Below are 24,579 nucleotides of genomic sequence, written 5' to 3' on the forward strand. Positions count from 1 at the left end.
CCAGAGAGCAGTCCTGAACTACTATCTACCTCATTGGTGACCCTGGAACTATCCTTGATCGGACTTCACTGGCTTTACCTTGCACTAAACGTCATTCCCTTTATCATGTACCTGTACACAATAAATGGCTCGATAGTTTAGTTTAGTTTAGTTTAGAGATACAGTGTGCAAACAGGCCCTTCAGCCCACCAGGTCCGCGCCGACCAGCGATCCCCGCACACCAACCACTCCACACCCACTAGGAACAAGTTTTTTTTTAACATTTACCAAGCCAATTCTGTGAATAGTATGCTGTGGACAAACGTTCAGCATTAATGCCCTGTCCATTGTGCAACCTAGACTGTGTCTGAATGTGTGTGTCTGAGTGTGCGTGCGTGCGTGTGAGTGAGTGTATGAGTGAGTATGCGAGTGAGTGTATAAGAGTGTGTGTGAGTGTGTATGTGAGTGCGTGTAAGAGTGTGTGTGTGTGTGTGTGTGAGAGTATGTGAGTGTGTGCGAGTGTAAGTGTGTGTGACTGTGTGTATGTGAGTGTATATGTGTGTGTACGAGTGAGTATGTGTGAGTATGTGTGAGTGAGGGTGTAAGTGTGTGTGAGTGCGTGCGTAAGCGAGTGTGTAAATGAGTGCGTACATGAGTGAGTGTAAGAGTGTGTGTGTGAGTGAGTGTGGATTGTCTCCGTGGATTGTCACCATGTCGTGGTGGAGGAGCTTGCGAGGTCCTGAGAGTGATGCCGTCTGGAGCTATGCTATGGTAGGGCCACCGATGGCGGTAAGGTCGAGGGTGAGGACTCTGACAAAGAGCAATCCAACGATGACCTCAATGGTGGAACAGGCGGAGGACGATGGCTGACAGTGGAGCGTCACAACGGCTGGGAAGGCGGATGAAGGCTGCAGCAGAAAAGGGTCTCCGGTCGTCTTGGACTCCATGCCACCGGATCCTGACCCAGATCTGTCAAGGACCGTGTGGTGGCTGTCTGTGCACCAGTCTCCCCACGTTAAACAAAGTCATGCACTAGCGCGCTCCATGAGAGGACAGTCGTACTCGTTTCGAGTAACCGCCAATGATGATGATGAGGCAGCATCTGTGGTGAGGGAAACAGTTAATGTTTGAGGTGGGAGACCCTCCATCATTTCTGTGCATCACTGTGCAGCCCTGTGTTATATATCAGCAGTGTACATCAGCATTCTCAATGTAGTCTGAGATTGCACAAATTATCACTGAGCAGTTTACACCAGTAGTGCTTTACACTGCAGTTTGTTGGGTAGCTGATTAAAATGCCTCTGTTCAAGCCTCCAGTTTGCATGGTATCTGTTTATTACAGAGTAATCCCACAATGAACTGCAAGGACAAAGTTTGCTGATGCGACGGTAAATGTGGTAATTTTTTTAAATTAATATCTGAAATTAAGAAGCAAATACAGAGACTAGAGAAAGCAGAATGTAACTTCTTAGGCAATATCACCTCTTGGGCAGGACAAAGTCTGGCAAGTGCAGAAGGGTTTTGTGAGTCTGAAGGAGGGTCCCGACCCAAAACGTCACCTGCTTCTTTTCTCCATAGATGCTGCCTGAGCCGCTGAGTCACTCCAACACATTGTATCTATCTTGGGCGAGTGAGAGGTGGATACAAGGGGGGGGTAATTGACAGATGGGTGGAGAAGGTGACACACGCTAGAAATAAAAGGGAGACAAAAGGGTGTGTGAGAGATAAAGAGAGGAGAGAAGTGAGATGGAAAGCTAGAGGGAGGAACATGGGTGGATGAGGGCAGGGAGAGTGGAAAGAGGAGAGGGATGGACTGGGCTACATCTACAACTCTACTATTTCTTTGGATCTTGGGCGGACTTGGGCTAATCAAGCGGAATCTGGTTCTTCACTTTTGGAGCAGCATGTTGAGTGGTGGCAACACACAGGGTGCAGAAGGATTTTCCCCCTGCCTCCCTCCCGCCATGACTTTACTCTGAGGATCCCACAGTAGGACTCACCGCAGTAACCGAGAAGGAAGGCAGGAAGTATTGTCAAGGCAGTCACGGTGGTGCAGCGGTAGAGTTGCTGCCTTGCAACAAAATGCAGCACCGGAGACCTGGGCTTGATCCCGAATACAGACGCTGTCTTTACGGAGTTTGTACCTTCTCCCTGTGAGGCTTTTTCTTTGGTTTCCTCCCACATTCCAAAGACGTACAGGTTTGTAGGTTAATTGGCTTGGTTAATGTAAAAATTGTCCAGTATAAAATTGTCCAACTACCCGTATAGTCCCTGGTGGACTCTTCGGAAGGTACAAGGTACAAGGTACAAGGATACCTGCCATCCTGGCTATACACTCTTCTCTCTTCGACCTTCTGGGAGGAAGCACAGGAGCTTGAAAGCTTGGATGTCCAGATTTAAGAACCACTACTTAAGTTTCAGCCTAACCGTCACAGACCCAGGTTTAATCCTGACTATGGGTGCTGTCTGTGTGGAGTTTGTACGTTCACCCTGTGACCATGTGGGGTTTCTCCGGGTGCTCCTGTTTCCACCTACATCCCAGATGTACAGGTTTGTAGGTTAATTGGCTTTGGTAAAATTGTAAATTGTACCTAGTGTGTAGGAGTGTGTAAGTGTACATGGTGGCTGCTGATTGTCATGGACTCAGGGTTTAGTAGGGCCTGTTTCTGCACGGTATTTCTAAAGCCTTTAAGGCTACTTCCCCGCTGCTATTGCAGACTCACCTCTTTCCCATCCTCAACCCAGAGGTACTGTCACGCAACTCTTAACTCTTAACTGTCACTCTAAAAGGCCCTGTCCCACAAAGCGAGTTTACCCAAGAACTCTCCCGAGTTTAAAAAAAAATCAAACTTATGGTAAGTACGTAGAATGTACGTAATGGGTGCGTCAGAGCTCGTGGATGTCTCGTAGCGGCTCATAATGCTAGCGGCAGGTATTCGGGAAACGCGGAAACTCGTAACGTTTTTTAAGCAGTGTGAAAAATTTCCAAGAGTAAAAAAATACTCGTGATGAAGTACCACGAGTTTGATTTTTTTTAAACTCGGGAGAGCTCTTGGGTAAACTCGCATCGTGGGACAGGGGCTCATTTGCTTCTTATTGTATTTTAGTATTTATTTCACTACTTCAGATTCCACTGCAATCTTTGCCCCATTCTGCTGTTCTGCATTATTTATTTATTGTTGTATTTATCATCACTTTATGTACACTGTTTACTCTGTAGCATATGCAAACAGGAATTTCATTGCACCCTGGTGTATATGATCCTAAACTAACACGATCATAAACTAATCTGAATACGAATCTAAAATTCCAAAGAAAAAACTCCACCAAATATATGGAAAGGTTTTCATTTCAGAGGCTCTCTCTTGTAGTCAAAGAGTTGTACAGCATAAAAACAGGCCCTTCAGCTCACTGCATCTGTTTTGACCTCTTGTCCATCTATACTGTCCCACTTGCCAGCATTAACTCCATCTCGCTCTTTCACCTGCTCATTTAGGCAGCTGTCGATATGTCTCTTACACATTGTTACTGTTCCTGCCTCCACCACCTCCTCTGACAGCTCATTCCAAAAACCAACTACTCTTTGTTCGTGAAATTTACCCCTCAGATAGACACAATGTGCTGGAGTAACACATCAAGTCGGGCAGCATCTGTGAGAGAAAAATAATAGTTTTGGGTTGGAACCCTTCTTCAGATGGCTGGAGAAGGGTTCCGACATGTGACACCTATTCTTTATCCCCAGAGATGCTGCCTGACCCACCGAGTTGCTCCAGCATTTTGTGTCCTCTTTGGTGTAAACCAGCATCTGTAGTTCCTTCCTGCACATTTTGTCTACCTTTCGGGTCCATTTAAATCTCTTTCCTCTCACCTTAATAATAATAATTATAAATTTTATTTGTGGGCGCCTTTCAAAAATCTCAAGGACACCTTACAGAGATTAACAAGAATAATAAAATATATAATCGGAATAAAATAAATAATAAAGACATCACCAAAACACAAATTAAAAACAGAATTCAATCCAAAGACAAAAATTCACAATGTAAAACACAACCTTAAACCTGTACCCTCTAATTTTGGACACTCCTGCCACGGGATCTGGGATGTGATGGGAATCGGGTCTATATCTTTACATACAGTATCTACTGATTAGACGGGGACCCATAGCTCAGCATTGCAGAGGAAGTTGATGAAGTACATGAGAAAGGAAGGATAGTGACTAAAAAGACCCAAAGTGCTGGAGTAACTCAGCGAGTCAGGCAACATCCCTGGAGACCATAGATGGGTAATGTCTCGGATCGGAACCCTACTCTGAGATTGATGGAGTAAGGGGGAGGAGGCAGGAAAATTTAGGTGGGAGGGGGAGAAAAGCTTAACAAGTGATGGGTGGATACAAGTGAGGGAAGGGGTTTGATTAGCAGATGGATGGACAAAGGCTAGAAATGCAGAGGAGACAAAAGGGTGTAAGATGAAGAGAGAAGATGAGTGAAATGTGGTCAGAGGGAGGATGAAAGGTGGTTGGATAGGGTAGGATAATGGGATAAATGGACATGCACAGGATAGACTACAGGGAAGAGTGGAGAAACAGTGGGACATATCAAACATTGGAGAATTCAATGCCCATAACATTGTGTTGTAAACTACCCAAGCGGGATATGAGGTGCTGTTCCCCCTGTTTGCGTGTGGCCTCACTCTGGGAATGCAGGAGGCCCAGGACAGAAAGGTCAGTGTGGGAATGGGAAGGGGAGTTAAAATAGTTGGCAACCGGGAGATCTAGCAGGCCTTGGCGGACAGAGCACAAGTATTCAGTGAAGCGGGCGCCTAGTCTGTCCTTGGACTTGTCGAGATAAAGGAGGCCACATCGGGAGCACCAGATGCAGGGGATGAGGTTAGAGGAGGTGCATTATTGACAAGGTGAATCTTGGGGAGAGGCTTGTTTGGAGCTCGTCTGTTGACTCCATATTCTGGGCTGCATCTGAGGTGCCAGTCCATGTGCTGTGCACTACTGATTCTCAGCACTGAGGTTGGGCAAGATGCATAGTGAGCCTCAACTGCACCTGTGCAGAAATGTTCCTATTAGAATCCTTTTATTAATAGAAACACTACAGATGGCGGGGATAAATGGAGTGCGTTTCTGACTGCGATGATTTATCTCAGTAGAAAACCAAGACTTGCGTTTCTGCAGCGTTTTTTTCAATGTCAGCTAATGAGGCGCCTTGAGATGTAACTACTCTTTGTAGCACACGCTCAGCAAGATCCCAGAGAGAGCAATGAGATAACGGTCTGATAATCTCTTTAATGATGGACAAATGTTGGTCAGAAAGTTCCAGTTTATAGGGTGATAATAATGATATAAAGGTCAAGTCAGTTTGAGTTTATTGTCATGTGCATAAGCAAGGTGCGGTTGTCCTTAGAGATACAGTGTGGAAACAGGCCCTTTGGCCCACTGAGTCCACACCGATCAGCAATCACACTGTACACTAGCACTATCCTACACACGAGGGACAATTTACAATTCTTATCGAAGCCAATTAACTTACAAACCTCTAGGTCTGGAGTGTGGGAGGAAACCAGAGCACCCGTATAAAACCCATGCGGTCACAGGGCGAACGTACAAACTCCACACAGAGAGCACCCGTTGTCAGGATCGAACCCGAGGCTGTGAGGCAGCAACTCTGCCGCTGCGCCTCTGTGTCATCCTGTTTCCGTGCTGTATCTCTAAACTAAACTAAAAACTAAAGTAAAAAATGGAACTGTGGCCTGATAGCTGTTCTTGTCGATCAATGTTGTCACCTAGGGGAAGAGAACAAATGTAATGAGGCCTGCTGTGATTGACCTGACTGAGTTGCCCAGGAGCTGGTTGGGTGAGAGGAGACTGGATCACACAATGCTCCGGGCATCAGCTAGCAGGCTGGCATTAGCCTCAGCACCTCCACACTCGGAGGGAAGTGATTAACCAGAGCGTCTGCAGTCGGTCAGAATGTAATGAATTGCATTGGAAGCAGGTTTGAGGGGATGGACAGTGTGATAAATTGGCCTAGTGTTCACTTGTCCAGATGCTCACTGGTCCGAGACCTACAGGAGGTGTCAGATGTCACGGTTGGAGCTGGAGTCAGAACGTTAAAGGATCTCGGCCTCAGGATGGGCCTGATTGGTTAGGAGTGGGTCAGGTTCGATTGGTTGGGAATGGATAGCGGTTGCATTTGATTAGTTGGTTTGATTTGATTTGATTGGTTGTGATTGCATTGGGGGTGGGACACATTTGATTGCCCTTGATTGGTTGGGAACAGTATGGTTTGCATTTGATTGCAACCAATCAATTGCAATTGCATTTGCATTTGATTGGTTGTGGTTGCATTGGGGAGGGGGGGTGGGTCAGGTTTGGTTGGCAATGATTGGTCAAGAACGAGTAGTATTTGGTTGGTCAGATGTGGGTTAGGCTCGATTAGATCATAAGACAGAGGGGCAGCATTAGGCCATTTGGCCCATCATGTTTACTCCGCCATTCAATCATGGCAGATCTATCTTTCCCTCTCAACCCCATTCTCCTGCCTTCTCCCCGCATGGCAACCCTACTAATCAAGAGTCTGTCAATCTCCTTTTTAAAAATACTCAATGACTTGGCCTCCACACTGCTGTGTGTGGCTATGAATTCCACAGACTCACCACCTTCTGGCTAAAGAAATTCCTCCATATCTCCAATTTAAAGGTATGTCCTTCTATTCTGTGGCTGTGCCTTCTGGTCGTAGACTCTCCCACTAGTGGGAACATCCTCTCCACATCCACTCTATCCAGGCTGTTCGCTATTCGGGAGGCAATGAAATCCCTCCTTGACCAATCATTGGCTAAGATTGGTCAGGTGCAGGTCGGGTGTTAGGGTTCCTTCCTCCTACCTTTCTCCTCTCCCCCCTCCCCACTTCTTCCCCTTTCCTACCCACCTTCTTGCTCTCCCCTTCCACCCTCCACCCTTCCTCTCCTTCTCACCCATCCTCCGCCTGCCTCTCCTGCCCTCCTACCTCTGCACCATGCCACCCTTCCAGTCTTCACCCTCCTAGCCATCCTGCCCCCTCCTCCCCTCTGTGCATCCCCTATCACCACCTCCTAAATGTTTCTGCCCGTGTATGCACCTACTCACACTTTAAAGTCTTTTTACAATTTGCCGGCACTCCAATAATCTCCGCTCCCACGTCAGACACCTTTCCAATAACCCCAATCTCTCACCGCTGGCAGTCCGTGCCATACGAGCCATTAAAAAGCTGGACTGTTCTGTTCCTGTAACTTCTGCATCTCCTTTGCCTCCTGTTATGAGCTGAAATTTCATAAATCAGTTGCGCGGTGTAATGCGTCAGCTACAAATGGCGAGGCTGAGCAGTAATAGCTTGTGTCCCTCCAGCCGATGTTAGTACTGGGAATTTTAATATGGTAGATGGAGTCAAAATTTATGGAAACAAAAATCAAATAAATTCCTGGGTGACTCAGGTTGGAATAATATGCCGCGTCTCAGTCTGATATTTTTTAGTTTAGTTTATTGTACTGAGGTACAATGAAAAGCTTTATTGTTGCGTGCTATCCAGTCAGCTGAAAGATGATACGTTACAATCGAGTGTACAGATATAGGATATAGGGAATAAAGTTTAGTGCAAGATAAAGTCCAGTAAAGTCCGATTAAATATAGCCCAATGAGGTAGATGGGAGGTCAGGACCGCTTTCTAGTTGGTGTAAGGATGGTTCAGTTGCCTGATATCAGCTGGGAAGAAGCTGTCCCTGAATCTGGAAGTGTGCGTTTTCACGCATCTGTACCTCTTGCCTGATGAGAGAGGGGAGACGAGGGAGTGATCGGGATAAGACTTGTCCTTGATTATGCTGGTGGCTTGACCGAGGCAGCATGATATGTAGATGGAGTAAATGGAAGGGAGGTTTGAATTGCGCGATGGTCTGGGATATGTCCACAACTCTCTGCAATTTCTTGTTGTCGGAGATGGAGCTGTTCCCAAACCATGCTGGGATGTATCCCCGATAAAATGCTGTCTGTAGAAGTTAGTGAGGGTTGTTGGGTTATGCCGAACTTCCTAAGTATACCTAGACAGGAACTAGGACAGCCGCTATTAATTTACTTGGTAGTTATTTACTCACCTAATAATTCAGCATGGTTGGGTCAGAGTGGGGAACAGGTAGAGGTGCCTGGTGCCCCTGAATGGTCCTGCATTAGATGATGGAATTTCTCATCCTCTCGTAGATGGAGATGGTCGAAAGCTACGAGGTGCGATTCAGCGCAGCACGGAGACGGGACTCGCTGTTGAGATGCCAAGGAGAACCATTCGTCAAGCCAGCCACGAGTCCATCGAGGAAAGCATGAACAGCTATGGATCAGAGGGCAAGTAAGTGTTGGAATGGGCAAGACAGTAAATTGTTGTTGTTGCCCCCCCGAACCAACTCACTCTCAACTGCCAACATAAAATATGCACGAGCACAACATAGGAATAGGCCCTTCAGCCCACAATGGCTATTCCCAGCTGTTATCAGGCAACTGAATCATCCCCTCACCAACTAGAGAGCAGTCCTGACCAATAACAATGGTCTAAACTCCCCATGAAGGGCTCATAAGCCCAGTTAAGGTAGGTCAGGACCTCTCTCCTACTGGAGACCTCTGACCTACCATCTACCTCATTGAAGACCCTCAGACTATCTTTAATTGGACGTTACTGGACTTTAACTTGCACTATATGTCAGTCTCTTTATCCTATACCTGTACACAGTGGACGGCTAGATTGTAATCATGTATAGTCTTTTCACTGGAGGGCACACAACAACAAAGCTTTTCACTGTACCTCAGTATACGTGACGACAATAAACAAAACTAAATGATATTAAACTAAACTGTGCCAAACGATGCAAAGTTAATGTCCTCTGCCTGCACATCAGCCATATCCCTCCGTTCCCTGCATATGCACTATCCTATCTGCCTCTACCACCACCCCTGGCAGCACGTTCCAGGCACCCACCACCCTCTGTATAAAAAAAGTTCCCCATCTCACCTTAAATCTATGCTCTTCAGGCCTTGACATTTCCACTCTGGGGAGAAAGGTTTTGACTGTCCACCATATCTATGTCACTCAGAGCTACACATAATAATTCAAAAGCAGTCTTAACTGTAGGAAGTCAAGAGAATCAAGAGTGTTTTATTGTCATCCTGAAACAAAGCAATGAAATTCTTACTTGAAGCAGCACAACAGATATGTAAACATATTACTCTATAAAACCCATAATAGACAAAAAAAAGTTCAATATCTATATATTAAAAACCTATAATAAATAACATTAAAATGTTCAGCACATATAAAAATACAGACAAATAAATAAGTAATCGTAGTGCAAAGTCAAAAATAATATCCCCAAGTCTATGTAGTTCAGAGCTTATTTGGAGGTTGTAGTGTTTAATAACCTGATAGTTGTAGGGATGCAAAGGGAAGAAAGTGTTCCTGAACCTGGACGTTACTGTTTTCAGGGTCATATATCTTCTTCCCGATGGCAGGGGTGAAATGAGAGCATGGCCAGGGTGGTGTGAGTCTCTGATCATGCTGGCTGCCTTTTATCAGGCAGTGAATCCTGTAGATCCCTTCGATGGTGGGGAGGTCAGTTCCCTGCGATGGACCGGGCAGTGTTCACCACTTTTTTCAATCTTCTTTTTTCCTATAAAGCTGCAACGTGATTTCCTGACTCTTATACTCAGTGCCTCGATTGATGAAGGCCAGCATATACCACGCACCTACTTTACTCCTCTATCTACTTGTACAATGTAATTGCTAATCTGGATGCACCCAGGCAGCCTTGCGATCCGAATGGATGGCGGAGGTAACTATCCCAGTCATACAATCCCAACAGCGGAATGCTTGCAATCGGTTTGACTTCACCCTGACTGGACCTTTCTCCTCTGATTCATAGAGGCATTTATGATTGACATGAACATCCAAATTTGTTCATATTCATAAGTGATAATAATCATCATCATCATAATCATACTTTATTAGCCAGGTATGTTTTGCAACATATGAGGAATTTGATTTGCCATACAGTCATACCAATAAAAAGCACCAAGGCACACAAAATGCATTTTAACATAAACATCCACCACAGTGACTCCCCCACATTCCTCACTGTGATGGAAGGCGAAAAAAAAGTTCAATCTCTTCCCTGCTTTGTTCTCCCGCGGTCGGGGGTCTCGAGCCTTCCATTGTCGGGGTGATCTTGGCTTCCGTAGCCGGCGGTCAGGCCCTGCACGTCGGGGCGATCAAGCTCCCGAATCAGGTAGGATCTCAGCTTCCCATGCCGGGGATCGGACTTCAGGTCGGGGTTGGTCGAACCTTCTGCGACTTTGGAGCTTCCTGACATCATTCTCTACACAAGACTGCGAGCTCCTCGATGTTGGAATCCGCAGGCCATGGTTGGAGCGTCTATCCTAGGCAAGGGATCGCAGGCTCCGGTGGTAAGTCCGTGGCCCCGCGGTGGGGCTCAAAGTCAGCCTCGAGCAAGGCTTCTAGCTCTATGATGTTAGGCCGCAGAGTGACCGGAGATACGATCCGGAAAACAATCGCATCTCCGGCAAGGTACGCGATTGAAAAAAATGTTTCCCCCGACCCCCACCCCCACCCCCCACATAAAACAAACTAGAGAACATTAACACAAATTTTTAAAACACACTAAAAATAACAAAAAAGACGAAAAGACATTGGCGAAGCTGTCATTGCTGACGGCGCCTCCAAGAAATATATATATACGTATATATATATATATATATATATATATATATTATATTTTTTTTTTGTGGGTATGTGTATATATACACATTGAACTTTTTTCTCTCTCGTTTATTATATTGGTTACAATGTACTATGTTTACATATTCTGTTGTGCTGTTCATTGTTCTATCTGAGACATATGACAATAAAACACTTGACTTCTCCCCATAACCCCTGACACCTGTACTAACCAAGAATCTATCTTTCCTTACCTTAAAAATATCCATCGACTTGGCCTCCGCAGTCTTCTGTCCACAGATTCTCCAGCTTCGGACTAAAGAAATGCCTCCTCATCTCTTTCGTAAAGTTGTCAGGAAACACAAGGAGAAGCTGGGGTAGGCCATTTGGCCCATCAAGCCCACTGCGTCATTTGGGCCAGATCATGGTAGACCCTGATTACTCTAAGCTATATTCCCAATCCATACTTAGCAGGTCAGGGAGCGTTTGTGGAGTTCATGTTTCGGGGTGAAGATTCTTCACTCTCTCCACGGGTGCTGCCGGACCTGCCAAGTGTTTCAGCATTTTTTATTTTGATTTCCAACTATCAGCACCTACAGTTTTTGATTTTCATCCAAGAATCTGTCGGGTCTCTGTCCAAGAATCTGTCTGAAAATACGCAACATCTGAGCAAAACAGCTACTCAAGGAGAGAATTCTAAAGATTAATTGAAAGGGAAAGACTTAATACAAACCTGAGGCAATTGTTTTCCACAAAGGGTGGTCTATACATGGAGCAAGCTGTCGGAGAAGGTAGTTGAGGCTGTTACTATCATAACATTAAGAAACATTGGCCAGGTATCTGGATAGGATAGTTTTAGAGAGATATGAGCCAAGCGTGGGCAGGTGGGACTGGTGTAGATGGGGCTTGTTGGTCGGCATTGGCAAGTTGGGCCGATGGGCCTGTTTCCGTGCTGTATGACTATGACTCTCTGTATGACTGTTTACAAGCCTCAGTGTGAAGTAAGTTTCCATTTATTTAGTCCAGGTCTCTGGCCCTCATCCTGAGAATGTATCTCCTGCTGCCAGACTAGGCAGTGTGAAGAACGACTCTCCGCAGCCACCCTGCATTACAATTATATCACCTCACATTCTGTTGCAGCTCTGAACGACGTTGGTTAGGTTGCATTTGGGGTTTTGAGTGCAGTTCTGATCGCACCATTACAGGAAAGGTGTGGAGGCTTGGGAGAGGGTGCAGAGGGGTTTTACCGGCATGTTGCTTGGATTAAAGGGTTTCAGCTACAGTACAGTGTACAGATATAGGATAAAGGGAATAACATTTAGTGTGAGTCAGTACAGTCCGATTAAAGATAGTTCGAGGGTAGATGGAAGGGTCGGGGCTGCTCACAGGGAGACTACAGCTAACTTACATTTACTCTCCGGCTGGAGAGAGGTCGGTTCTCTAAGCTGGTTGAGATGACTTTATTCCACATTATTTGTTCTTTGTGGCAGGGCAGTGGCTGGAACTTGTTGTGGATAAACCTCCATTGTAAACCTCCGTCATTACAATAGCTGGGCTTGGAAACTTGGCAGCCCTGGATTGACGGTAGAGAGCTGGTGGTGGAACAGGCCTGGACACAAGGCCATGAAGGGCACTGTGTAACTTGCTGCGCAGCCGTCCCTAGAGGGGGAGGTGAGGCGCGAGCTTTGTGACCCAGAGGCCAGCGATCACAGCATGAGGCACAGCTGAAAGACTGCTGTGCTGTCAATCTCTCGCCCGAAACAAAAAAGCTGTCAATCACAGCTTGGATGCTTTAACCTCTGACCTCACCTCTAAGATCTCTTTAGATGGACACAAAATTCTGGAGTAACTCAGCGGGTCAGGCAGCATTTCTGGAGAAAAGGAATGGGTGACGTTTTTGGTCGAGACCCTACAGACTGCGAGTCAGGGGACAGGGAGACTATAGAGGTATGAAAAGGTGCAGAGAACAAAAGAATGAAAGATATGAAAAGCCGATCTCTTTTATATGACGATCTTCTTACACTGAAGTCTGAGGTGAAGCTTCTTGCACTGAGCTCCCCCGCCAGAGAGAAAAATCATTGTCCTCTCGACTACTGCCAGCATTACATAAACCCTAATTGGATCATCCCTTAATCTTCTGTTCTTAGACGAATTACAAGCTTGGTCGCTGCAATCTCAAAATTTGACGACTTCACTTTTAGCTTATTTGCACTGAACCCAGAATGCTGCCTGGATTACAGGGTGTTAGCTACAGGAAATGGTTGGACAGACGTGGAGTGTTTTCTCTGTAATGCCGGAGGCTGAGGGGAGACCTAATAGAAGTACATCAAATGATGAGAGACATAGATAGCGTAGACAGTCAGGAACTTTTTCTCAGTGTGGAAATGTCAAAGACTAGAGGGCACAGCCTTGAGGTGAGAGGGGGCAAAGTTTAAAGGGGACGTGTGGGACAAGTTTTTTTTTACACAGAGGGTGGTGAGTACCTGGAATGCGTTGGTGGAGGTGGTGGTAGAGGTAGATACAATAGTGGCGTTTAAGAAGCATTTAGATAGGCACATGGATATCCAGGGAATGGAGGGACCATGGATCACATGCAGGATGAGATGAGTTTAACTTGGCAGATATTATGGGCCGAGGTGCCTGTTCATGTGCTGCACTGTTCCATGTTCCATATTCTATGCAACTATGAAACTAACTAACACAGTAAAAGCAAATGTACCTGTCATAGAAATAACAGCAGACAGAATTTTAATGGGGAAATAAAAATATGGTTGATATTAAACAAATAGCAGGGGGTGGGGGTGCATGAAACCCGCTGCCAGGGGTGATGGTGGAGGCAGATAGTACAGTGATGTTTAAGAGGCATTTAGATAGGCACATGAATGTGCAGGGAATGAAGGAATATGTATTATGCGCGGATAGATAATTGGTCTTGGCATCATGTTCGGCATGGACACTGTAGGATTAAGGGCCTGTTCCTGTGCTGTACTGTTCTATGTTCTATATACCACATCTAAGTAGTTTTCCCCGATCTATCCTATCAACTCTTCTACACAATTTAAAACATCCCAATTGGATGATCCGCTAATCTCCACACGAGGGGTTTACAAATCCATCCTGTGTAATGTGTCCTTGTAATTTAACCCTGTCAGTTTCGGGGTATATGCCCAGTGAATCTGTGCACAACCAACCACAAATACCAAACGTACCACCACTTATGTAAGAGGCAGTGCCCCAAAATCACTCCGGATGTCAAGTAGAATTACCAGACTGTACACCAGAGAAGCAGGCCATTCAGCCCAACCGATCCGTCCACCTTTTGACCTCGTACTTGGCCTGATTGTGTTCATGTGTTGTATTATCTGAAAATGACCAAATGCTGGAGTAAGGTTTTTACTGTTCACTGTATACAAGATAGGGTGGCACAGTGGCGTAGCTGGTAGAGCTGCACACAAGTCCACACCGACCATCCATCACCCGTTCACACTAATTCCACGTTATGCCACTTTCACATCCACTCCCTACACACTAGGGAGCAATTTACAGAGGGCCGATCAACCTACAAACTTGCATGTCTTTGGGATGTGGGAGGAAGCCGGATCACCCAGAGGAAACCCACGTGATCACAGAGAGATTGTGCAAACTCCTCACAGATAGTACCCAATGTCAGGATTGAACCTGCCCCTCTGGCACTGAGGCAGCAGCTCTACCTGCTGTGCCACCGTGCTGCCCATGTTAGGATAAGCCCATGGCTCCCCATTTATCTTTCTGAATCTTTTTGTTTTCCTTTCTCTATTTTCATTACAATCTGCTGATGGAACTCAACTTGGGCTGTAAGGTTCGATACAAGTTTGGCAGAGCCTTTACATTCCAATTCCTTCTCTTGAGATAAAGCCCGGCTGTGTAGTTACTTTGATTTTTTTTTTCTGCAACATTTGATTTATGTACTTGTAGTCCAAGATCCAGTCCAGACTTATTTCCCAAGTAATGTGTGATGTGTTCTTGTTTCATTACCAAAATGTAATGCTGACTTTGAAAATGCTTTGCCGTAATTTGTCCATTCTGCAGGTTTGTAACTGATGTAATACAACTGTTGCAGCTCCTTTCCCCAATAGCTGGCGTCTGCATTTTTGCATTTGTGTTTTTGACCGCAGAACGTAATTTGTTAATTTAAGTGCTGCAGCTTTTGGCTTTATGGGATTCATCGCCCCTTGCTCTGTAACTCTTCATAGTACAGCACAGGAACAGGCCCTTCGGCCCACATTGTCTGTGCCGAACATTAAACCAAGACCAACTATATCCTGCCAGCACATAATCCATTTCCCTCCATTCCCTGTATATCCATGTGCCTATCCAAATGCCGCGATCATATCTGCCTCCAGGCAGCGCGTTCGAGGCACCCACCACCCTCTGTGTAAAAACAATACTTGCCCTGCACACCTCCTTTAAACTTTGCCCCTGTCACCTTGCAGCTATGCCCTCAAGTCTTTGACATTTCCATACTGGGAAAAAGATTCTGACTGTCTACCCTAATCTTATATACTTCTATCAGGTCTCCCATTAACCTCTGACGTTCCAGGGAAAGCAATCCCAGTCTGTCCAACCCCTCCTTGTAGCTAATACTCTTAAATCCAGGCAGCGTCCTGGTAACCTCATCTGCACCCTCTCCAAAGCCTCCACATCCTCCATGCGATGGGGTGACCATAACTGCACATAATACTCCAAATGTGCCCTGACCAAAGTCGAATGGAGCTGCAATATGACTTCCTGACACTTATACTCGATACCTCGACCCGTAAGGACAAGCATACTATATGTCTTTTTTACAACTTGATTTACTTGTGTTGCCACTTTCAGGGAGTTATGGACTTGGACTCCAAGTTTCTACTCGACATCACTGCTGTAAAGGGTCATGCCGTGACTGTATTTTTCTCTCACATTCCGCTCTTTGACACCTGGCCTGAATTCTGTTACCCTGCTAATATCCTGAAACCCAGGCAGCATTCTGGTAAACCTCTTCTGCACCCTCCTGTAGCCACCATATCCTTCCCATAATGGGGCGATTGGATCTGACCTGTAACAAGTACAGGTACCTTATGTAAGGCCATTGAACGCCTGGGTATAAAGCAAAGTGCAGGAAGAACTCAGCAGTACCAGCAGCATCTGTGCAAGGGGACAGACAATATTTGGAGAGGTTGGCTGCCCATTTCCTTCCACAGATGCTGCCTGACCTGCTGAGTTCCTCCAACGGTTTGTGTTTTCATTCGGATTCCAGCATCTGCAGTCTCTTGTGTCTCTGTAGGTCTGGGTATCTTGTAGCTCCTGTATTATTCTGCTCTCCAATTGTGGTGTGGCTTCAAAGAAGACTGCAAGCATGTTGCCAGGACTCGAGGACCTCAGCTGTAGGGAGAGGTTGGGCAGGCTAGGACTCTATTCCTTGGAGCGCAGGAGGATGAGGGGTGATCTTATAGAGGTGTATAAAACCATGTGGCAAATAGATTGGGTGTATGCACATTATTTTAGCCATAGTTGGGGAATCAAGAACCAGAGGACATGGGTCCAAGGTGAGAGGGGAAGTTTAACAGGAACGCGAGGGGCAACCTTTTCACTCAGAGGGTGGCAGGTGTATGGAACGATCTGCAAGAGGAGTTATTGAGGCAGGTTCTATTACAACATTTAAAAGACACTTGGACAGGTACATGGATAGGGAAGGTTAGGGGAGATTTGGGACAAATGCAGGCATTTGGGACTAACTTAGATGAGGGATTTTGGTCAGCATGGGCAAGTTCCGCTGATGTGCCTATTTCCACGCTATACGAATGAATCGTCTGTAGTTTATTTTACTTAGTAGATATTTACATAGTTAGCTGCTTAGTAGTGCATACTGGTAGCATAGGTGGTGAGAGCAGGTATTGATGGGGGTGGTTCTGGGGTACCAGAACTAACTGTTGAGCCTTTCCGAGGTGTCCTGGGGGATTACCCAACGAAACACCAGTGAAGGGAGGTGTCCCCTTGATAACCTCAATGATACACTGGCATCGACACGCCTAGTTTCTGTTGTCCCATGGTTTAACTGTATAAAGGCATCTTAGATTATCCTTTGGGATTGGGTTTCTTGGCGAAATATTTAGCTTGTATGTTTATCAACATGTAGATAGGTTATTACTGAATATGGAGTTAGTTATTGTCCTTTAGCGTAAGTGTGTACAGGTAGATTAGACACTACTTTGTCATTGGGCTAGGTTTTGTTGGTTGGGTGCTTATCCTGGTGTTAAAGGACATATATTTTGTGTTTTAACTGTAATTTATGACTACTGAATGGGTCAGTGTTTTTCAGTGGAATTTATCTGTCCTGGTCATAGAGTCAGAGATGTTCTCCCAATTTCTCATTCATTCACTCCCGACATATTGCGAGGTCAGGATCGATGGCGTTGTGAGGCTGCCGCACTACCTGCTGCACCACTGTGCTGCCCTAACGGTGCCAGCACCAGAGACCCGAGTTCTATCCTGACCTCGGGTGCTGTCTGTGAGTGTGTGTATTTTGTACATTCTCCCTGTGACCACGTGAATTTCCTCCAGGTGCTCCGGTTTCCTCCCACATCCCAAAAATGTGCGGGTTTATGGGTTAATTACTCCCTCTGTAAATTGCCCCAAGTGTGTAGGGAGTGGGTGAGGAAGTGGGATAACAAAGAACTAGTGTGAACGGGTGATCAGCGGTCGGCGTGGACTCGGTGGGCCGAAGGGCCTGTTTCCATTATCTATCTTTAATCAAACTAAACATGAATGCTGGCGGTCTGCTTTTGTGCCTTACTCCTACATAACTCATGCACACGCTCACGTACACAGAGTCTGAAGAAAGGTCCTGACCCTAAACGTCACACTAAACGTCAGAGATGCTGCCTGACTCGCTGAGTTACTCCACCAATTTGTGTCTCTTCCATATAACTCATTTCCCCGCAAACATTCATTGCCTTGATCCCCGTTTCCTGACTGATAATCAATCCACTTAGAAATATTACCATCAGACTGCGAGGCGGTTCATTGTTGTCGAGAGTTGCAGACACATCCTGTACCAAACCTATCGCCATGCCAACACAATGTACAAGAGGCAAACAACAATAATCTGCCATGCGTTTACTGCCTTTGCTGAACAGTCATTAACATTTCTGCAGCCCGTTTTGTGCCACTGTCACCAAGGCAACAGTTCCATCTCTGTGTCCAAATGAAGCCTCTCTCCAGAAGGGTCGAGAGAGCAGGTGGGATGGAGCGAGGTTGATGCCGGGCTGCTGGCTGGATAATTCAGCGCGGGTCTGGGATCAGGCGGAAACAAGCTGCCGATGCAGGAGCACAGGGACAGGCCCATTCAGCCCATCTTGTCTTTGCTGACTAAGATGAAGAAGGGTCTCGACCCGAAACATCGCCAATTCCTTCTCTCCATAGGTGCTGCCTCACCCGCTGAGTTACTCCAGCATTTTGTGTCTACCTGTTCCATCCAAGATTTAGTTTAGAGTTTCGACTAAGAGATACTCTAAGTCTGTACTCGCTAGAATTTAGAAGGTTGAGGGGGGATCTTATAGAAACTTGCAAAATTCTTAAGGGGTTGGACAGGCTAGATGCAGGAAGATTGTTCCCGATGTTGGGGAAGTCCAGAACAAGGGGTCACAGTTTAAGGATAAGGGGGAAATCTTTTAGGACCGAGATGAGGAAAACATTTTTCACATAGGGAGTGGTGAATCTCTGGAATTCTCTGCCACAGAAGGTAGTTGATGCCAGTTCATTGGCTATATTTAAGAGGGAGTTAGATGTGGCCCTTGTGGCTAAAGGGATCAGGGGGTATGGAGAGAAGGCAGGTACAGGATACTGAGTTGGATGATCAGCCATGATCATATTGAATGGCGGTGCAGGCTTGAAGGGCCGAATGGCCTACTCCTGCACCTGTTTTCTATGTTTCTGTGTTTCTATAAAACGTGGAACAGGCCCTTCGGCCCACTGGGTCCATGTTGACCAGTGATCCCCGTACACTGACACTATCCTATTACACTAGGGACATTTACAATTTTACTGAAGCCAATTAACCTACAAACCTGTACGTCTGGAGTGTGGGAGGAAACCGGAGCACCCGGATAAAACCCACGTGGTCACAGGGAGAACGAACAATCTCCCGACAGGCCGCTCCTGTAGTCAGGATTGAACCCAGGTCGCTGCCACTGCGCCACCCCAAGACCACATCACAGGGGACAGAACATCCACTGACTAGTGTGTAGGAATGTGTCAGTGCATGTGGTGATTGATGGAAACAGGCGCAGACTTGGTGAACCAAAGGGCCTGTTTCCATATTGTATGTCTATAGTCTAAATCATTTTATTTGAGTTTAGCTTGATTGTATTTAAGTATATTATAGTTTTCAGTGGATAACAAAGCTTTTCACTCTCCTTCACTCTCCTCAATACACCTGACAATAATAAATCTAAACCCAAGCCTAATCTATCACAAGTTCTTGCCACAGTTTCTTCTCAGCACTGGTACCTTAGCTAAACGTTACTGAATTAACAGGAATCACAGAAGAGCTGTGAGTGTTGCCTCCTGTAAAAAGCCAGTCTTGCTGGAACTCTGGTCTCTAGTCAAATCCACAGGTCCTGCCAAACTGGCGAATTGTCGACAGTTCAATAAATCCTCCCTTAATTATGTTAATTAAGTGTGTTCGTTTTGTTAAGTGGTTGGACAAGATTGATCTGAACTTTGTGCTGACGCGTGGCAGACATCCACTTATGTTCACTGGACAAATGCAATTTGTGGAAAAGTTGACTTTGTTTTGCTGATCAGGCTTTGTTAGAGTCGACTGGCAGAGCATTGAGATCAGATTGAGGTTGATGGCAAATAGAGTCATACAGCACGGAAACAGGCCCTACAGCCCAGCTTGTCCATGCCGAACAAGATGCCCCATCTACGCTAGTCCCACCTGCCCCCGCTTGGCCCGTATCCCTCCAAATGCCAGAGTGAGGCCACGTGCAAACTGGAGGAACAGACAGTCTGAAGAAGGTCTCGACCTGAAACGTCACCCATTCCTCCTCTCCAGAGATGCTGCCTGTCCTGCTGGGTTACTCCAGCATCTGCCGTTCCTGCCTAAGAAATTCATATTGCGCTTGTGTAACTTATAACCCAACGGTGTGACCATTGAATTCTCCAATTATAGGTATCTAACCTACACACCACATTAATGTACATTTGAGATCAGATCCAGATAGCTAACGTTGATGGCAATAGAGTCAGATTCATACAGCAGGGAAACAGGCCCTGCGGCCCGACTCATCCATGCCGACCAGAAATGTCCCATCTAAGCTGGTCCCATTTCCTTATGTCTGTTCTATATCCCCCTAAACCTTTCCAATCCATGTCCCTGACCAAATGCTGTTATTGTATCTGCCTCAACTACCTCCTCGTTCCATATACGAAGTAAAAAAGTTGCCTCTCAGGTTCCTATTAAATCTTTCCCTTCTCACCTGAAACCTATGTCCCCTGGTCGATCTCGATACCCTGTGGGTAAAAGACACTGCATTCACCTTACTTATTCTCACCACTGTATACATATCCATAAGATCAAAATGGTTGATCTTGTGTACCTTGAGGGTGCACTGAAGGATCTGTTTTTGTGTTGTAAAACTCTGAGAAAAGTGAATATAAATCATTAAACAATATAGGTTCAGGCAGTGCTATTTTTGTGCACTAAAAGATGCCGGTACGTGGCATTAATAAACATACGTGTCACGTTGCTGAAACACTAAATAATGACATCTAACTTTCTAGAGGTACAGCCGCGTACAGACACAAAAAGAGCCGTGCGTTTAGGTTGCAGAAGAAATTGGTAATGTTCCAATGGTTGAGGCTTAATATGTATAGGATGGAGAATATTAAAAGAGGAAACAGAGGCACTCAAAATAATGACAGGTCCTGGCAGAGAGAAACTATTCCTGTTGGTGGAAGATTGAGGGGCAGGGGTGCAGGAGACAATGTGTTGGGAATGCAAGGGAACGCTCTGCAAGGCAAGGAGTGGTTGCCATTTGGAATGCATTGCTTGCCAAGGTAGTGACTGGTTTAATCATGGCTTTGAGAAGGAAATTGGATTAGCAGTCGGAAAACGATGCATTTCAAGAACCCTGGTAATGATTGGGGATGAGGTATTTATTTACAGAGACCTGAGAAGGGCCATATATTTTTATCAATTCATTTTTCATGATATGTTTGTCACTGATGAGAGGCAATAGTTACTGTTTAGCTTAGTGTATTGTCACGTGTACCGAGGTACAGTGAGAAGCCTTTTTTCTTGCATGCTAGTGTCTTCATCCACTGGTAAAGGTGGTCCCTCTGTGCTGTTGGGGCAGAATGTTCCAGGACTGAGATCCAGTGACTATGAAGGACCAGCTATATATTTCTAAGTGTGATGTGGAGGGGAACCTGCAGGTGGTGGTGGTCCCATGCATTTCAATACTCCCACCCCTCCACTCCTCCACCCATGTTTCTCACGTTACTCCTCTACATGTACATTTTCCCCATCACTCAAATCACCTTTGGTGGAAGATCTGTGTTTAGTTTAGTTCAGAGATGCAACGTGGAAACAGCCCTTCAGCCCACTGTCCACCCTAACCAACGATCACCGGTACACTAGTTGTATCCTACACATGATGGACAATTTACAGAAGCCAATTAACCTACGGACCTGCACGTCTTTGGAATGTGGAAGGAAACCGGAGAAATAACAAGAGGGTTAATGTTGTTTGAGCAGTAGATTGCCAGTCAATACAAAACAACTGAGTCTGCTGCAAGTGTGGGATATATATTGGTTGATGTATTATTTTGAGAAATGGAATTGCCAATTGTTAGAGGGATATGGGTCAAATACAGGAAAATAGCTCCAACTCAGGTAGTCAACTTGGTAAGTATGGATGAGTTGGGCTGAAGGGTCTGTTTCCGTGCTGTATAACCCAGTGACTCTTTAGCCCCATCGATTTCCCATCACTTTGTACTGACATTTCCATAAGACCAAACGGCATAGGAGCAGAATTAGGACATTTGGCCCGTCAAATTCCGTACAGACAACACCTGTATTAAGGCAGCAACTCTACTGTGCCACCCCAAATGATGCCAGCCATCAAGTGAATATTTTTCCATTCTTTTCCCGGCAGCTTAAACTACAGCGGTGTCTGCCTAGCATCGGATGGACAGTTCCGAGAGTTCCTGGATGGAATGGGACCGGCACAGTTTGTGGGGCGACAGACACTGGCAACACCGTCGATGGGTAAGCCACGGGCATCGTCCCTGCACCTACACTGACCCCCAGCAGATGTTTATGGCTAGGTGCATTTCCCAAGCTAGGGGTGTCCACAACTAGAGGTGTATGTTTAAGGGAGGAGATTTGAAAGGAATCAGAGGTGCAAATCTTTCACAAAGAGCAAAAGAAGACACAAGGTGCTGGAGTAACTCAGGGGGTCAGGCAGCAGCTCTGGAGAACATGGATAAGTAACGTTTCAGGTCAGGACCCCTGTTCACAAAGAGCAGTTGGTTACAACAGTCAGAACCTTTTCCCCAGGGCGGGATTATCAAATACTAGAGGGCATTGCTTTCTGGTGAGAGGGATAAAGTTTAAATGGAATGTGCAGGGCAGGTTTTTTTCCACAGAGGCTGGTGAGTGCCTGAAACACGCTGCTGGTGGTGGTGGCGGAGGCAGATACAATGGTGGCATTTAAAAGGGTTTTGGAGAGGCACATAGGTCATGTGCAAGGGGATAAGGGTTGGTCATGTCATTATATATGGAACAGACATCGTGGGCTGAAGGGCCTGCCCTGTGCTGTATTGATCTGTGTTCTACGTTCTAATGAGCTACCAGAAGAGGTGGTGGAATCGGGGACAGTAACAACATTTAAGAGGCATCTTTGCAATTACTTGCATGAGCATGGCACAGAGGGAGACGGGATTCAGGCAAGTGGGATAGTATGGATAGACATAATGGCCAGTGTATTTCTGATCGCAGAACGTAAGCTGTGAATTAATTGCTGCAGCATTGGTCTTTGTGGGATTTCATTTCCCACTGTCTGACCATTGATGTTGTTGCCTCATACTCTGTGACCATTCATAGCACATAGACCAGTACAGCCCACAATGTCCGTGCCGAACATGAAGCCGAGACCAACTCTTATCTGTGCACATGTAATCCACACCCCCCCCATTTCCTGTGTATCCCTGTGTTGATCCCAAAACCTCTTCATTTTGAGACGATTCTTTAATCCCCACAGAAGGAGACTACTTCTGCAAAGTACTGTTTTTGGCCAGCGTTATGTTGGCAAGGCAGTTGATAAGTTGGGGATTGGAGCCAAAATCTGCTTGAAATGAAGATGCGACAGAATGTGTGAGATGCAGGAAACATTTATTGTCGTGTACATCACGGGGAATGTGCAAATTGCAGAGAACACAATGTCTGCAAGTATTATAGAGAAACATAGTCACCATGGGTATTGGATAGAAAAACAGCCTGCAGGTTAAATTAGAGGCTAGCAGTCACACAGACCAAAAGAGACAAGAGTATTTCATTGTCACATGTCCCGAAACGGAACAATGGCATTCTGACTTACAATAGATAAGTAAATATAGTACTCAGTGTGATAAACACCATAATAAACAGCAGGTAAAAGTTCAATATATAAAAAACAACCAACAATATAGTGCAAAGACACAAACAATGCCCCGAGTCCCTTGTGCAATCAAGGTAGTTTGTAGTTCAGAGTTTAATTGAAGTTGGTAGTGTACAATAGTTGTTTGTAGGGAAGAAGGTACTTGTGAACCTGGACATTACAGTTTTCAGGCTCCTATACTTTCTTCCTGATGCAGGAGTGTAATGAGAGCGTGGCCAGGGTAGTGTGGGTCTCTGATGATGCTGGCTGCCTTATTGAGACGGTGACTCTTGTAGATCCCTTCGATGGTGGGGAGATCAGCATCCGTGATGGTCATTCCTCTGTGTGCATATGTTACACAGACCATCAGTACACATACGTTTTACACAGACTGTCAGTGCATGTGCACGTTACACAGACTGTCAATACTGACTGTCAATCTTTCCACTCTATGGTTAGCACACAACAAAATATTTTCACTGTACCTCTGTACACGTGGCAATAAACTAAACTCAAACTCCCGGGTTTGATCCTGACCTCAGGTGCCGTCTGTGTGGAGTTTGCACGTTCTCCACACGTGATTTTCCTCCAGGTGCTCCGGTTTCCTCCCACACACCAAAGACGTGCAGGTTTGTAGGTTAATTGGCTTCTGTAAATTGCCCCTAGTGTGTAGGGGATGAATGAGAAACTGGGATACTGTAGTACTGGTGTGAACGGGTGATTGACAGTCGGCACGGACTCAGTGGGATAAAAAGGCTGTATTTCTAAATTAAATCGTGACCATTACTGCGAATGTCGATGCTGGAATGTAGACCTTACATTGTTTTAGATTTCTGTCAGGTCTGTTGTTCTAAAGTATTAAAGCCAAGAGTCCTGCCACCACCTCATTGCTAGATCACCACTTGATTTCTACTTGTTCATTTACCTGATTATCTGTGATTTGTCCTGTGTCTGTCACCCAGCTACAGTTCCATGTTCTACCACACAGTGTCAGTGTAAGACCAGGTCTTGACAAAGCCATTTATCAATGTCGTTGAATCAAAAGGAAATTTCACAGCAGCAAGCAGCTCCGGTTTGTAGTGTTAGAACAGAGAATGATACAGGAACAGGCCCTTCGACCCATCACATCTGTACCGACCGTGGTGCCAATCGAACTACTCATGGTCATCTGCCTGCATATGGTC

General features: G+C 45.7%; 1 protein-coding gene across 1 annotated transcript in view; it reads left to right on the plus strand.

The window, feature by feature from the left end:
- The window catches only part of rims4 (regulating synaptic membrane exocytosis 4), a 45,833-nt gene that overhangs the window by 13,844 nt on the left and 7,410 nt on the right, over positions 1-24,579 (plus strand). The window contains exons 2-3 of the mRNA XM_055652338.1: positions 8,216-8,357; positions 21,914-22,026. Coding sequence (XP_055508313.1) covers positions 8,216-8,357; positions 21,914-22,026 — 255 coding nt within the window. The remainder of the gene's footprint in view (positions 1-8,215; positions 8,358-21,913; positions 22,027-24,579) is intronic.

This window comes from Leucoraja erinacea, chromosome 21 (genome assembly GCF_028641065.1).
Source record: "Leucoraja erinacea ecotype New England chromosome 21, Leri_hhj_1, whole genome shotgun sequence".
Classification (NCBI taxonomy): Eukaryota; Metazoa; Chordata; class Chondrichthyes; order Rajiformes; family Rajidae; genus Leucoraja; species Leucoraja erinaceus.